Source organism: Centrocercus urophasianus, unplaced genomic scaffold (assembly GCF_019232065.1).
Source record: "Centrocercus urophasianus isolate 14NV4802_14NV808 unplaced genomic scaffold, USGS_Curo_1.0 seq_12, whole genome shotgun sequence".
NCBI lineage: Eukaryota > Metazoa > Chordata > Aves > Galliformes > Phasianidae > Centrocercus > Centrocercus urophasianus.
In genome coordinates, this window is record NW_024884364.1 from 33,810,942 (window position 1) to 33,827,362 (window position 16,421).

At 42.9% G+C, this 16,421-nt stretch overlaps 1 protein-coding gene across 3 annotated transcripts in view; it reads left to right on the top strand.

Moving 5' to 3' along the window:
- Window positions 1–16,421, top strand: part of AGPAT3 (1-acylglycerol-3-phosphate O-acyltransferase 3) — a 93,016-nt gene that overhangs the window by 65,333 nt on the left and 11,262 nt on the right. For all 3 annotated transcript variants that reach the window (XM_042810366.1, XM_042810368.1, XM_042810367.1), the window contains 3 exons: window positions 10,477–10,703; window positions 15,571–15,740; window positions 15,911–16,072. In XM_042810366.1, the coding sequence (XP_042666300.1) occupies window positions 10,526–10,703; window positions 15,571–15,740; window positions 15,911–16,072 (510 nt within the window). In that variant the 5' untranslated portion in view covers window positions 10,477–10,525. The remainder of the gene's footprint in view (window positions 1–10,476; window positions 10,704–15,570; window positions 15,741–15,910; window positions 16,073–16,421) is intronic.

The following is a 16,421-nucleotide window of genomic DNA, read 5'->3' on the forward strand; positions in this document are numbered from 1 at the left end:
CTTTCCCTGACCCAGGAAGCTGCTGGGACGTGTAACAAAAAAGAGAGTACAGCATGAGGGAAGGAAGAGGAAAGCAGGGAGTGAGCAAGGGTTAGCACCTCGCATCTCCCTTACTGGGAACGGGAATTGCTGGGCTTTCACTGAAGTGGCAAATGGGAGGAATAGTTGCCCACAAATAGGGGGAGGCGTACAAGTTGCTAAGGGGGGTAAGTCTGGAAGGAGGTGTTTGGCAGCCATTTCTGACAGAGTCATGTACGACTGCCTGTCCAAAGCCGTGAGGAATATGGAACACTGCTTGTAGTTCCTATTATGTCTTACAGCCCACGAAATGCACAGTGCTTTAGCTCAGACATTTCAATATCAAATGCCTTGCTCTGTGCTTTCCGAATATATTTCTTTCTATTAAATTGCAGCATTGTTTTCCTTCCTCTCCCTGTGCAGGAGCCGGAAACATCCCTTCCTGCTGTGCCCTGCCATGCCAAAGGCTGCTGAGAACATGAGCCCCCTTTGCCTCAGGCTGATTTTTACATCCCTTTCTCTGTAGCAGAGCCTGCCTGCTCATTTCTTCTAGAGAGGCACTGTTTGAGAGGCTGACTTCTGTAATGCTGCAAAGACAGACAGACCCCATGTAGCCCACACTAATAGTTGTCAGCATGGAGGGGAGGTGTGGGACTGCTGGCACCCTTTAATGGGGAAGCTGGTGCCCTAAAACATGCACATGTTTGTGCAGTTTAGCTTCATGCTGCTGCAGTAAGGCTTACTCAAATACAGTTCCTTTTTGGTTCAGACAACTGGAATTGAATAGCTTTTATTTTTTATCCCTAACTGTTGATTTTTTCCCCTTCTGTTAAAGATAAAACTAGGAGGAATGTCTTGTATGGTTTTCAAAATCAGACTAGTTGTAGGGCACAGTTATGGCTAGGTTTTTTGGTATGTTTTGTTTTTCTCTTGATAGCAAGCACATCACAGAAAGAACTTAAGCTCAAACACTTGCAGTCCGGTAGCCCTGCAGGGATTTTTGCAGGTATGTCTAAATGAGAATATACTCACAAAAACCACATGTAACTGTGAGAAATGAAACAAACTTCCAGAATTTGCAAATCATTATCTAACCTAAATTTAGTACGCAATTAAGACATTTGTAATAGTATAGTTTTAGGGAAAAGTGATTGATGACTACAACACTGTGGCACTGAGGGACCTAGAGGGAATGGCCTCAAATTGCACCAGGGGAGATTCAGGTTGGATGTTAGAAACTACTTCTCTGAGAGAGTGGTCAGGTGCTGAAATGGGCTGCCCAGGGAGGTGGTGGAGTCACCGACCCTTGGGGTGTTCAAGAAACATTTAGAAGTTGTCTTGACATGGTTTAGTGAGAACTATTGGTGTTAGGCAGATGGGTGGACTGGATGATCTTGGCAGTCTTTTCCAATCTTGGTGATTTTATGATTCTGTGGTTAGTGTGCATGATGGTGATAGGTGAGTGACTGGTCTAGATGAGCTTAGTTTTCTTTTCCAGTCTTAATGGTTCTATAATTCTGTGAACAAAACTATCAGTACTGTTTATACAGAAGTCAAAGCACCAAACTGCAGACTGAAAGGTGACAAATGGTGTTGCACATACACCAGAGAGTACTAACAGATAAACACCTGTTCTGAACGACATGTTGTAGTTGAAACCATCCTTAGTTGGCTAAGCCTTACAACTGTTGGTCTTCCTGAATATAGATAAGGTTCGTAGATGCACATGCAGCCTTGGAATTGGTGGGAAACTAGAATCCTGTAGAGTCTCATGACTGCAGCAAATCCATGCTATGGAAATAATGATGTCACCGCAGTTCAGTGATACTCAGCATAAATAGTGAAGTTGCCTGGGCTTGTTTCACCCACTGAACTTAAAACAGCAGTGTTCCCATTTTGCACGTCATGAGCAGAAACTGCTTATGAAAATACCCATTTTCTTTGTAGACAGAGAGGCCTGCAAGGAGAGATTCTTCAAGCAGTTCTTCCTTGTGGTGGCTGTCCTGCAGTTTGTGAATTTCTAAGCAAACCAGGACTCACTTCAGTTACTTGATCCATTTGTTTAAATAGAGACTGAGCTAACTAAGTATAATGTTAGTAGAAATTAAATTTGGGCATACTTGCTCTCTTTATTTTTTTGTATGTGAAGAGAATAAAAGGAAGTGGTTGAAATTAAATTTGGAAAATAGCCATTTTAATCCTGTTCATCTTTTGAGCTGCAACAAGTTGGAAAAATGCAATTGCATCTCTAGCAGAGGCAGAAGCAACACTCTGCAGCTAGGGAAGAAGTTTAATCGTGTCAGTTCCGCTTCATTTAGGGCAGGAAAGGCAGGGCAGTCTGCCCCTCCACTACAGTGATAAGTATTACCGAGAGCTGTTTCATTCCCTCCTGGTTCCATCAAGTCATTGGGATGCTTTTCTTTGCTTTGTTCACATATTTTGTGGTCTTCTATCTCATAAATACAAGTTAAACAACTGGTAATTTTGGTGGGTTTTTAATTATTTATTTGTTATTCCTGAGCAACTCGATAGGAAGCTGTTCCACTTTCAAAAGGAGGCAGAAGTGCTGGGGCTGACATCCCAGCATGGTATGGGCCCTTCTGGACATTTCTTCTAGGACAGTTTGAGTAGCAGAGTGCTCCACAGGTGGTGTCCAGGGCACAGACAGGCTGCCCCTCACTGTGGCCATCTCCTGCTGTGGGGTTTGTGGGATGGAAAGATGGCCTTCTGTGATCACTCCCAAATGGCACTCACTGGCACGTGGAAAGAAGCGCTGCTTCTTGATAGTTTGTACCCTACTATCTCCTAAATCTTATCAGTAAACTCAGTCTGGTAGTAACATGAAAGAGTGGTGGAGAATGGAAGAGTCCAGGAGCAGGGACTGGTGCTTCTGCTGAGGGTGTGTGCTTCTCACATGGCTTGCTTTCTGTTTCTTATGTTTACAGACAGCTTTGTTGCCATGATTGTCATTGTTCTGACTGACCATTGCGTTAGCAATGCACTTTACTTTGTGTTCTTCTGCTGTGCGTAATTTCTCCAGGTAATGTGTTCAGTCTGTGCACTTATTAAATGATGATGAATGTCAGAGCAATATGCACAGCTTATTATTATTTTGACCTTGAAGTACCATCATCTCATTAGGATGGTGAGTCAAACAAAATCTTCCTATTCGGGGCAAATAGACTCATCAAAAATCTGTAAACATACTGAGCCAAACCTATGGACAATAGTGGAAGTTTTTATGGTTTAATGGGCTGGAGAACCAGACCAATGTAGCAAACGTATTTATCACCAGATCATGGTGATGATCTTTCACTCCTGACCTTTTCTAGAAACCGGTGCAGTTGAAATTGAAAACAATTCAAGGAATAAATTCTAATGATGGCAACTCTGCATTTCTTTTTCCCTTGAGATCGCGTTTTTAATTCTAACAACTAGGAAACGAATTTTCAACTTTGTGTGTTGAGTTTGGCTTAATGTCCTCTTCCATACGCCTCAATTTTGGAAATTCGTGACACGCAGGATTTTTTTTAATGAACTTTGAATCAGCCTTGCATTTGGCAGAGGAATGTGCAGAGAAATTAGATCTCTATTGTATTAGAAACTAAGATAATTTTCCTGTCTTGCTCAGGTTTAAAAGGCTTGGTCTGTAGTAGACAGTCTGTAATGCTGTGTGGGATGTGATTGAGTAGTTGACTATTATTTTACAGCGTATCTGGAGAATCCTTGGTACAGACTGTTCAAATGGATACCAGAACTCTTTTTTACACCTTATTTCCTTTCATGTGCATTTCTCTGACTCACTGCTGTTGATCTAAGCTATGTTTTCTAGCTGCTTACACAGCTCTTGTTGCTAGTGGTTCTTCTATACCTGTGCTCCTGAAATAAATGAGTCCTGGGGGAGCACTGCTTTCCCTCACAAGTCTGCCTGGACTGTTGGATAGATGGTTAGTGCTCTTGGGCTTTCTAATACTGTAAAGGGACATGAGGGCAAAGATGCTTACAGTACTGATTTTCATAGCTGGTTTTAAAAGCAAAGTGCATCAGTTCATTAGAGGAAACACCAATACAAGAAAGACAGAGAGCTGTTGCAGGGGATCCAGAGGAGGGCCACTGAGATGGTCAGAGGGCTGGAGCACCTCTCCTACGAAGATAGGCTGAGGGAGCTGGGCTTGTTCAGCCTGGAGAAAAGAAGGCTGAAGGGTGACCTCATTGCAGCCTTTCAGTACCTAAAGGGAGCCTACAAGCAGGAGGGGAGTCAACTCTTTGAAAGGGTAGATAACTGCAGGGCAAGGGGAAATGGTTTTAAGTTGAGGGAGGGAAGGATGGATGTTAGGTTGGATATCAGGGAAAGCTCTTTACTATGAGAGTGATGAGGTGCTGGCACAGGCTGCCCAGAGAGGTTGTGGATGCCCCGTCCCTGGAGGTGTTCAAGGCCAGGTTGGATGGGGCCCTGGGCAGCCTGGTCTGGTATTAAATGGGGACGTTGGTGGCCCTGCATGTGGGGGGGGGGCTGGTACTTGGTGATCCTTGAGGTTCCTTCCAACCAGGCCATTCTGCTATTCTGTGATTCTGTGAAACTGGAAGGCAGAAAGTGTACTGAGAGAACTTCTCTCAGTACATCAGCTTCATCAGCTCCAGATGCTGCTGTTCATGCCAGTCCCACTCACACTCACAGAGCAGCTCATGGAACAAATAGTCCTCTCTGTGAAAATAAAAGAGTTTTGGTTTTTCCTTTATGTGTTTCTGATAAGCAGAGTTTATAGAGCTCTGAAAAACAGTCAGGAAACTCTTGATGAGACATGACCACCAAAGTGTTTTTTTGTACTGCTTTTGACTTGCAGTGTTATTGTCCTTTTTTCATAAGATTGCCAAGTTTTTACAAACAGCAAGGAGGCTCACAAAGCTCAGTTTGAAAAGTACAGTATTTTAAAATACAAGAGCAAATGGCAGAATTCAGTCTCATAAGGGTTTTGCTTAATTTTTCAACCAGCAAAAATATGAGGTAGGCAAAATACTAGAAATCAAAGTGAGGGCAACAGTTTCGGAGCAAAAGATATTAGTAATTAGCTTCATAAGTGGAGATAATCATTGTCTGGTGGAGTAGAAGCAACTGGAAAACAGAAACAGGGCATGCTCAAGAACCTGAAGACAAAAGGTCATCAGTACTGACAATGTCAGTAATGCTGCAGCAGCTTTGGTTGTTGTAAGCATATTAATTCTCATTGGGTTGGAATACTAGAACCAGAGGACCAATTTCTAACTGTGTGCTCTTACTCATGCATACCTTATGAACGTCAGAGGATTGTATGTATGTGGCAGCAGTAAATGAATTAAAACCCTGAGTTAAAAATGGAAATACTGCATGCATAGAATAATTAGTGGCTTCATTTTTAGTTTGGAGCTCACAAATAAATATAAACTTCACAAAATGACAGTAACGCACTCCGGGTTTGTGCTGCATCTGTTTCATTTTTAAGCTGATTTCTTAATGAAATGAAAGAGTTGCAGTATTGCTCTCTGCCATTCTGCTTTTTAATGGCTTTTGAGCTTGGTAGCAGGTTTGAGCCACATTTAAAAGAGATGTAGATGTTTCAAAGCAGGTTAATCTTTATGGCTGTAATGAATGCAGAAAGATGGCTAATGGAGAAAGATGGTGTAACTGAGAACCACGTATCTGAGGTTGTGAATCTGTGTGAATGTGGAGCCTCAGCGCTCAGCTCTTGCCCCTTAGTTGAGAATGAGGTAACATGGTGGGAGCTCAGAAGGGTGTAAAGTATTTAAGAATCATAGAATCACAGAGTCACTTAGGTTGGAAAAGACCTTAAAGATCATCGAGTCCAACTACAACTTAACCATACTGCCCTAACTCTAACAACCCTCCACTAAATCATGTCCCTGAGCACCACATCCAAATGGCTTTTAAACACAACCACCTCCCTGGGGAGTCTATTCCAGTGCTTAACAACCCTTTCTGTAAATAAGTGTTTCCTGATATCAACCTAAACTTACCCTGGCACAGCTTGAGGCCATTTCCCCTTGTCCTGTTACCTGTCACCAGTGAGAAGAGACCAACCCTGCTGTTGGTGCTGTAAGCACCTTTCACATACTGGAAGAGAGCGATAAGTTCTCCCCTCAGCCTCCTCTTCCCCAGACTGAACAGCCCCAGTTCCTTCAATCTCTCCTCATAGGATGTATTCTCCAAGCCCTTTAAAAGCCTTGTTGCCCTTCTTTGGACCTGCTCCAGCATCTCCATGTCCTTTCTGTACTGAGGTGCCCAAAACTGAACACAATACTCATGGTGAGGCCTCACCAGTGCTGAGTACAGAGGCAGGATGACTTCCCTAGTCCTGCTCACCACACCATTCCTGATACAAGCCAGGATGCCATTGGCCTTCTTGGCCACCTGGGCATGCTGCTGGCTCATGTTCAGGACTATCCATCAGTACACCAAGGTCTTTTTCCATCAGGCAGCTTTCCAGCTACTCCTGCCAAAGCCTGTAGGGTTGCCTGGGGTTGTTGTGACCAAAATGCAGGACCCAACACTTGGCCCTGTTGAAACATACAGTTAACCTTGGCCCATCGATCGATCCAGTCTATCCAGGTCCCTCTGTAGTGCCTTTCTCCCCTCTGGCTGATCAACTTGGTGTCATCTGCGAAGTTACTGAGGGTGCACTCAATTCCCTCATCAAGATTGTTAATAAAGATGTTAAATAGAAGCAGCCCCAGTACCAAGCCCTGGGGGACACCGCTTGTGACCGATTGCCAACTGGATTTAACTCCATTGACCACGGCTCTTTGGGCTTGGCCATCCAGCCACTGTTTCACTCAGCAGAGCACTTGCCCATACGAACCATGGGCAGCCATCTTCTCCATGAGGATGTTGTGGGGGGCAGTGTCAAAGGCTTTACTGAAGTCCAGGTAGACCACATCGACAGCCTTACCTTCTAAGTGGGTCACCTTGTCATAAAATGAAATCAGGTTTGTCAGACAGGATCTACCATTTGTCAACCTATGCTGACTGAGCCTGATGCCCTGGTTAACCTTTAATTGGTCCATGATGGCTCCCTAGATTATCCATTCCATAACCTTTCTGGGCACTGAGGTGAGACTGATAGGTCTGTAGCTGCCAGGATCATCTTTCCAGCCCTTTTTGAAGATGGGCGTCACATCTGCCAGTCTCCAGTCTGACGGGATATCCCTGGTTAGCCAGGACTGCTGAAGAATTTTCTTGTTGGAGAAGATTAATATTATGGGGAGTGGTCTCTGATAGTCAAGCGACCCTGTGAGATAAGGCACTTAAAGGCATTGGAAGTATGCCACTTGCTTTGAGCTGGGTTTTACATTAGTGCTGCCCTGTGGCATGAGTGTGAGAAGTAGGACCTTTTTGAGGCTGTGAAAAGTTACCCGTGGTTCTCTTTGTGGCTGAACAGTTAGAAATAGAGGTTTTGTGGTTATGGGTCAGTGCTGTGGAGATACAAGTTGCTTTGGGAAAGGAGGGAGTAAAATTGAGAGATTTTACTAGCATGTCAGTGAACATGCTTACATATTCAAAAGAAGTGAACGGTGCTGAGACTTGCTGTCTAAGCTGAAGCAGGTGCTCAGTTCCTAACCACTTCCCTTAGCTGGTCTTCATATATGTCAATGAGATGTAGAAGTTCTGTTTTTCCTCATTCCATCAAAATTTCTCTGTCTTCTTCTTCCCAGCCTGTCTCTGTGATTCAGTAAAGCAGCTGCTGACCGTCCTTTGCCTGTTGGTCTGTCCTGAATTGCGTGACTGTCTTACATGGGCAGGAGAATAAAGAATTCCTGTGTTAAGGTGAACTTAATAAATACCTTAAAAAATCAAGAGCAATTAAGTGAGGGACTGGCAAAATGGACACCAGCTCTTCTTCGGTTGCAGTTCTCTTTACCTTTCTCATGATCCACAAAGAGATGATGCCAGAGTGCAGGGCAGGGAACTGGAGCAAAGGTGACAGACGCTATTTCCACTCACAGCAAAGCTGGAGAGGCAACATGCCGTGTTGTCTCCAGCTTTCCATTGGGTAACATGACGTGTTCTTTGGTGCCTAATATGGCAGTATCCTTAGTTTATAGGGCAAATACCAGAGTGCTCCAGACTGCCCAAATCAAAGAGACTATGGAAGTGCAGCCCAATCATTTTATTTGAGGATAATACTTGATACTTCATTTTTCTTCATGCTTTTTGTATGTGCTTTATTAATAATACTTTTCTGCAATGGGCTAAACTGTGACTTGGGAGGTAGTAAGCACTAGTATGATAACTGTGAGGGATACAGTCATCAGGAAAGCTGCCTGCATGTGTCTGTACAGAAGGCAAGTCACAATCTGAGAAATAATTACTGGGAGTCAGAGGAGGTTTAGTATGGATGTTAGGAGAAATATCTTCACATCAGCCATTGGAGCAGGAATCCCCATCCCTGAAAGTATTTAAAAGATGAGTGGACGTGGAACGATGGGACTTGGTAGGTCAGATTGCTGGTTGGACCTGGTGATCTTGAAGGTCTTTTCCAACCCAGATGATTCTATGAGAAGCACATGTTAGCTGAAAAGATAAATGAACCCATTGCTGTTTTAGGGCACTGGACATTGAGTACTATGGTGGTACTCCTGAATGGGATGGTATCTGTCAACAGTGGTGTGGGGTTTGGGCTTCTGGAAGATAACTACACCCTGCAGCTCTTCAGTGAGGGAGGAGAGAGGAAGGAGGGCATCACTTGCTTCTTTTGAAACATGAGTTTCTGCTTCCGAACAGATGTTCCTGAAATAATTTATTATTGGAAGAAATATTTCTTTCATTTTTATGGGAAAACACTGGGAGAATTTAGATTACTCATCAGAAGCTTCAATATCAGCTTATTCAACTCGCTCTGCTTTCTGTGGTAGGCACAGTAGTGCCTTTCCCCTCTGTAATGTACTTCTGAAGTAACAAGATTATTAATCATGCAAAAAGATTTTAATTGTGTAAAAGCTGGACACTTTGTAGCTTGAAAGGCAGTAACTAAGATGTAGAAGAGACAGGAAGAGAACAAGCTTTGCCAAGTAAAACTACTGTTGAGTTTTATAAATAGCACCATAATGTAAGCAGGTGGCATTTGGTTCCTCACAGCTGGAAAGTGCTTTGTTTCCAGGCATTGGGAACTTCAGCATCACCTTTGGATGCTCATCTTGTCAAATGTGCTTGTTACCATCTACTGGTGGCTCCGGTCATTTGCAACACTTGCAGCGAGAAAACATAAATACTTGCAGCAAACTTTGGCAGAAATTTAGGGGTGTGCTTTTATTTTTTGGGTGAGGCACTGAATCTGTGGTTTGGTAACCTGGTTGGCTTCATTGAAGATCTTCTAGCACGCAATAGATCAGAAAGGCCAGTGTGAGATAGCACAGTTTTGGAATAAACTCAGTCAGGTTTCTTGTTTAAAATACTTTGTTCAGTTACATTCACACAGGCAGGATTTGTGTTGGATTAGACTTGCCTGAACTCCTATGACTTTTTGCTGGTTCACACATCACCCAGCTTCTTGCACGAGGGATAAACATGGCCCATGCCCAGGTTAAGCATTCTGGCTAATTCAGAAGTGGACACGTGTTCTGTGCCAAGACCTTTCCCAGATCAAGTTTGTACTGCTACATAGCCTAAGGATTTTTTATTATTTTACTTTTTTCCTCCTACTAACTGGTTTATGGCTTGACAAAGTGAGAAGTTATTAAACTTGCTCCAGCATGGTCTTTGCATGTGGAAATACCTGATTTCTTTTTCCATGTCTTAGTTTGTCAGGCTGATGCTCTTGACCAGCTGTGCTCTTTGTATCATGAATCTGCTGCAGGGTGAAGAACTGCTGTACTGCTGTAGTTGTAGCAAACATGTAGCAAAGCCTTTGTAATACCTGGCTGCCCTCAGTCTGTGCTTGTTCAGAAGAGGTGTGTGCTGAGCTTTGAGGGCAGGCTAGGAAGGCATCAGTTCATTTACGCAGTCTTGGAGGCTCAGCATGCTGTTTATGGGTAGACGAGGGGGAAGATGATGAGGAAAGATGAGACTCCTGTTGCAGTTCAGGGGCAGCAACCCCAGAAGGCACAGCAATTGCAGCTCAGTTTATTTACTAGTGAGGGCTTGACTGGTTTGCATGGGTCTGTGTTCCTGCCAGTGTTGTCTGATTATGTGAGCTTTGTCTGAAGAGAGAACTGTGAGGTTCATCTTCAAATCTTCTTGGTGGGCTGTAAATTGCAAATGAATGTTCCTTTCTGTTTGTGGAAGTGATTTGTACCATCGATGACTTATTCTGTGAAAACCTGAATGAGGCAGACTGGGAGAGCAAACAGTTTATGTGGTTGGATTACAGTTGCTGAAGTTGCACGAACTGTTTCAGCGCTCCTATTTTGCCCGTTCTCAGGGCTTGTGGATCCAAACTCAATTAGATGCTTTTCTTTCTCTTGCAGGACAGTTATTCTGAGTGACGGCCCTTGCACACGCTTCTGAGTGGTTATCATGGGCTTCATTGCCTTTCTGAAGACCCAGTTCATTGTTCACCTCCTCATTGGGTTCGTCTTTGTTGTGAGTGGACTGATCATTAACTTCATTCAACTATGCACACTAATCCTCTGGCCCATAAACAAGCAGTTTTATCGCCGAGTAAACTGTCGCCTTGCCTATTCACTTTGGAGCCGTGAGTATGATTGAAGGAGACATGAGGTCTGGGGGTGGGGAGGGGAGTGTTTTTGGTTTCTTTCTGTTAATTGTAGAAAAAAAATATCTACACATATACACACACACGAAAGAGAGCTGCTGTGTTGGAAGTAGACTCGTTCCAAGTAGTTCAGAGCCACCGTATTTTCTGAAATACTGGGCAAATGTACAGAAGTCACTGAGACATACTGTCCCTCTGTTCTGTAAAAGGAGTGGGAAGTAAAGCTCCTTACAACCCCATATACCCTTCCTTGCTGGGTAGGAAACTGCTGATCAGTAACATTTTCACCCTGCTTTGGAGCCTCTGCTAAGCAGTGTGAGCAAGTGGAATTCACAGAGACTGCTTCAGACGTTTAGAATAGGCACCATGTTGACCTGTTATTTAGGAGCTCAAGTTGAGTGTGTAGTCTGCAAAGACAGATGTCTGTCTGAAAGTATCTAGAACAGATGCCTTTATAGCTGGACTGTGTGACAGCTTCAGAATTCTCTCACACCCCACAGTATCAGTCAGTGACACCTGTGTCTCTTGTGAGCAGTTTTCTTCTCCTGCATCTGAGAGAGCTTTACACAGCGAGTTCAGTTGCTTCACTTTTCCTCTTTTAAGACTTTGCAAAACTTCCCTGTCTCGAATTTGCCATCATACAGTTTAACAGGAAATTAAATTTCGGAAATGAACATTCTGAAGGCTCCTTAGTTCAAATGTCGCTTCCTATTTCAGCAGTGAGTCATCTATTTTATTTCTGTTCTCCATCTCCACCCAATATGTGCAACCACTTACCTTAGTGCTCAGCATCCCGCTTTGGGTAAATGAATCACCTGAACAAGTACTTAAATTACCACTGAGCAGTCCACTGACAGGCACCCACATTTCTGAAGTCATCAGTGTGAAGTACTACCAACAGAAATTCTCCGAAGTACCTAGTTTGGTTGTGTTTTAAGATTATTGTCCTTTTCCTGTGCTTTTTGTCCCACCTACTCAGACAGCTGTCTCAGAGGCACAGGAGAAAGGAAGTTATTGTCTGTTTCCAGGAGAAATAGATAAATGCATTGTACCTAGGATAACCCCTCGTGTATAGCCTGTTATAAATTAAATGAGTGAGAAATTAAGCTGTGAAAATGAATGTAAATGTTACGTGGGATTGCACAGTGCTGATGGCCTGTAGTGAAAAAGCCATAGACTATGCACTGTGGTTGTGATTTATAATAATTAAGCTGTGGAAACGTAGCAATTCAAATGCTGTCCTTCATAACAAAATGGGTTCTATTATGAGGAAACCTTTGGCAGTGAACCTACAGCTTGGTATTATATTCTAGATGCTTCATTTTGGTCATTTTCTTGAAACTGTTTCATTTGAGGCTGAGAATTTTTCATGTAGGATCTCTCCGTAGCAGTAATGAGCTTCAATAAAAGGTTCTCTGCCAGTCTGGCAGAAGAATGGTGTGTAAGGGTAGATAGACAGTGGTTGGTGTGTGTGCCTATGTTGTAGTCCACTGAAAATGAGGCTGTATTACTATAGCTCTTCTTAAGTACATAAAGCAAGGCTTCAAAAGGGAAAGGAGACAGACTTTATCTGGTGTCCATGGCAAACATTTTTTGGACAAGGAAAAAGTAAAGGTAGAAAAGAGAGGTAGGTTAGGCATGAAAGCTTTCTTATGGTAAGTACTAGTGAATTCAGATCATCTAGCAGAGCTGTGGATCAGATATTTAAGGACAAGTCAGACCAGTGGGCTTTATCTTCTTTCTTTGTTTTCTCCTCACTGTGATAGCTGAGCTCTCTCTTTATGCCACACACAAAGCACTTTATCCCCACTCAGTGCTGCTCCAGGAGTAGGGCTAAGCCATACCCCACAGATCCTGCGGAGTGCAGCCCTGCAGATCTTATCCCTTCCTGCAAAGAGGCTTCACCCCTCAGGCTCCAGTAAGTGTGGCCCTGCTGTTTTTTTTTTCAGCACCTCTCCATCACCTCCACTTCCAGCTTTAACCTGGACATGGTGCAGAGATGGAGAGCAGCAAGAGTCAGTTGTCCTAAAGCACTGCTTTCCCTCATCTGTACGTAACTGTATGCTGGAGTGGATTGCCAGTGTTCAGAGAGCTACTGTTTGTAATCAGGGATGGCTCAGAAATGCATTCATCTATGGTATGGTTCAAATTACCCCTTCCTTAGTGAGGTGGCATCCTCTCCTCCCTTTTCTTCCTGCCAGCACCTTCCTGGCGTAACTTGGTGCTGGAGATTTCTGTCAGACTCTGGGCTGAAAGTAGAACATGTCACTGCATATTTAATTCATGAGGGGGTAGTCTGTATTCCAAGTGTCCCTGTGTCAACTCTTTTCTGATGACTTATGCTCTTGGATAGCAGTGTGTTTAGTTTAGTCCAATTCCAAAACCAGACTCAAATTTTAGTACTTTATGCTGCCTCTTGTTTATTTTCTTTTCTGAATGGTTTGGGAAGTCAGAAAACCACTTGATTTGGTGTTTTGTATTCCACACCATAAGAAGCATTTTTGTTGTAGCAAAATATTAGTTTTCAGTGGCAGCTACATGGAGTATCCCAGACATTGCAAGTTGTACATTCTTTTGGTTCAGAAATACGGGTTCGCTGTAGCATTGACAGGATCAGTACACACAAAATAGCTGTAACCCACACACCAAAAGAAAAAGGAAATGAACCCACTCCTTGTTATAATTGCTTCATTTATCAGTACACTTGTAAAGGACAATCTGTTTCCTCGTATGAATTCTCTGGCTCATCAACCCTCCTCTTTCAGAGTGAAATCTGGCAAGTCTAAGCAAAGCTTCCTCCACTATTTTGGAATCCATACTACAAGGAATGCTTTGCAGAAGATCATCCACACCTGCCTCTGCAGACTTTTTACCTGATGTTGAGAAAGAAATGGATTGATTTTATTTTTGTTAAGAAAATGCAGTGAATATAACAGTTACTAGAGTTGTTCAAAAGGCAATATTGCTTGGAGCATTACACTGTGTTTGGTACTACTCCATTCTCCCAAACACCAACATGGGAGAACATGGCTCTAAGCTGAGGACATTCTGGTTGCATATAGAATTAGACTACATATTAAGAAGAAATTCTTGTGGTGAGAGAGTGGAACAGGTTGCCCAGTGAGACTGTGAATGCCCCCTTCTTAGAAGCAGTCAAGGCCAGGCTGGATGGGGCTTTGAGCAACCTGATCTAGAGGGAGCTGTCTCTGCCTATAGCAGGGGGTTGGAACCAGTTGATCTTAAAGGTCCCTTCCAGCTCAAACCATTCTATGGTTCTTGCACTGAGCCAGTGTAATCAGAACAAGAAAGGAAAGCAATAACGTCTTTCCCAAAGGAGATAAGGCTGTAAAGAAATGATGAAAATCTCTAGTTGGTATAAAGTTTTCTTTTCTCTGCTGCAATTCCAATCAGCCAGGGTTGCATTCTGTCAGTCAGCAAATTGCATACATTCGTCAGGCCTCCAAATAAGTGAGTCTTGAAAATCATACAGGAGAACAACCTGGCAGATAAGCTACAGAAGCTATGTGTCTTCAGCAGATTAGGATCATTTTCCCTTACTATTCACCCAGGTACTATGTTTGCCTTCTCTCTGATGCAAAATTGGACTTACTCTTATTTGGCAGCAAAGACAGAATAGTGTGAATTGTGATCCCACTGATCAGAAGCCCTCATGCAGGGAGGCGCTGTTCCATTTTGCAAAACCAAGGCTTCCTGGCAGAAGGTTGAAGTGTGGTGTGTCAGAATCTGATGAAGAGAACTGAAAGGACTAGTTTTAACCCACATATTTGTAATAGTAGCATCAGAAGAGCTGGAATTTTTAACTGCCATAGTTGTGCACACAAAGATTGATTGCATCTATAACTTACTGAAATGAGAAAATACCAATGACTACAGTTTGCATGAAAGCAAATCTTCATACTGGGAAAATGAACTATTCTCATACTTTTTATAGTTGTCCCATGATACCAGCAATGCTTTCCATCTGCCTCGTTGTACTGAAAGGAGATAAATAGGCAAACCATAGCAACTACACTAAATGTGTGCTGAATTTAAATGGAAGGTCTCTCTAAGATGAAAAGGATGGAGGCTGAAAATAAGAGGAGTGGATAATGAAGGAAAGGTACAGAGTGGAGGAGGAGATACATTGGTATACTGAAAATTGGAGAAGACAGAGGGGAAAGGGCTTGTTCATTCTTTAGCTGTACACAAAAGAAGCAGTTTATCATTGCTGGCTTTGTGCAAGTATTTTGATAAACTAGCTTGAATCTCTGTTGCTTCTGACTCTGTAGATGACCATAACGTAGAACGTTAAGAATCCTGTGTTCTAATATTAAAATATCTTGCAGAAGATCTGTGCACCACATCCCTTTAAAAGCCCTTCATGGGTCGTTTACCTCCATAAAACTTATTTCATGTTAAGTAAAAGCATTAGGCTGCATCTATGCATAATTTGTGTTCCACCTGGGAGAATATGTACTCATTTAGTGGAGCAATCAACAGCTTAGCTGTCTGTTTTCAGACATGAAGTTTTTGCTGTTTTTTCTGGTGATCACAAAACTTCACATTCGTAGTACAATGGCTAAACTTGCCACTGTTAAAAACTTGTTAAAGTATCCATAAAGCATATATCCAGTTATCTAAATTCTGCTCAAGGATAGCATTGTAACTTGGTCTGTAGATTTACAACTTCTCACTTAATTTTGGCTGGGTTGAATTGAGAAGATGACAAGTCTTGTCAGGAGTTAGAAGAGACCAGGCACTACACGGGGCTGCTGTTGAAACACTGAATGTTTTCTGTAAGTAAGCATCACCCCTAACTCATCTCTCACTTCTTCATGTTTCTCAGAGTTAGTAATGCTGCTGGAATGGTGGTCGGGCACAGAGTGCACCTTGTTCTCCGACGAGGCTACAGTGAATACCTTTGGGAAAGAGCACGTCATCATCATCTTGAATCACAACTTTGAAATTGACTTCTTGTGTGGCTGGACCATGACGGAGCGCTTTGGAGTGCTGGGGGTATGTGCCATAAGCTCTCCCTTCATCTGGAGGGCTAGAGGTCTGACTTAGACCCATGCAGATTCTCAGCTAAAGCCCTGTCAGCTTTTTATCACCTTAACCTTAATGCTTTCGTTTCGTGCGCATCAGCCAATGACATTTTTGGATTGTTGTTTTTGTCTTTCTCCAAGAGTTCCAAAGTTCTTGCTAAGAAAGAGCTACTGTACGTGCCCCTAATTGGCTGGACATGGTACTTCCTTGAGATTGTTTTCTGCAAACGGAAATGGGAAGAAGACAGAGACACAGTTATTGAGGGATTAAAACGTTTGGCTGACTATCCTGAATACATGTGGGTAAGTGTCAGCATCCTCCTCTAGTACTGACTGCTGGAAGTGAAACAGTGAAGTTGTGCTCTTGCAGTGCGATACCTTATATATCAGGAGAAGGTTTGCTCCCTACTTTCTTTGCATGTTATCATGGATAACTGTTTCAGGGCATCTTTCGGTACGTGCATGTAACCTGTTCTTAATGATAGGCATTTGGAAAGCACTTCAGAAGCTTGCATAGATGATTTATAAGCTTAAATTTGATTTATAAAATCAAAGCTGTGCAATGCATAAGACAAGTTCATTTTCATAAGTTCAGATCTGTGTACTGTTAAGTTACATTTCCTGTGGTAGGATAAAAGAACACAAACCAAAG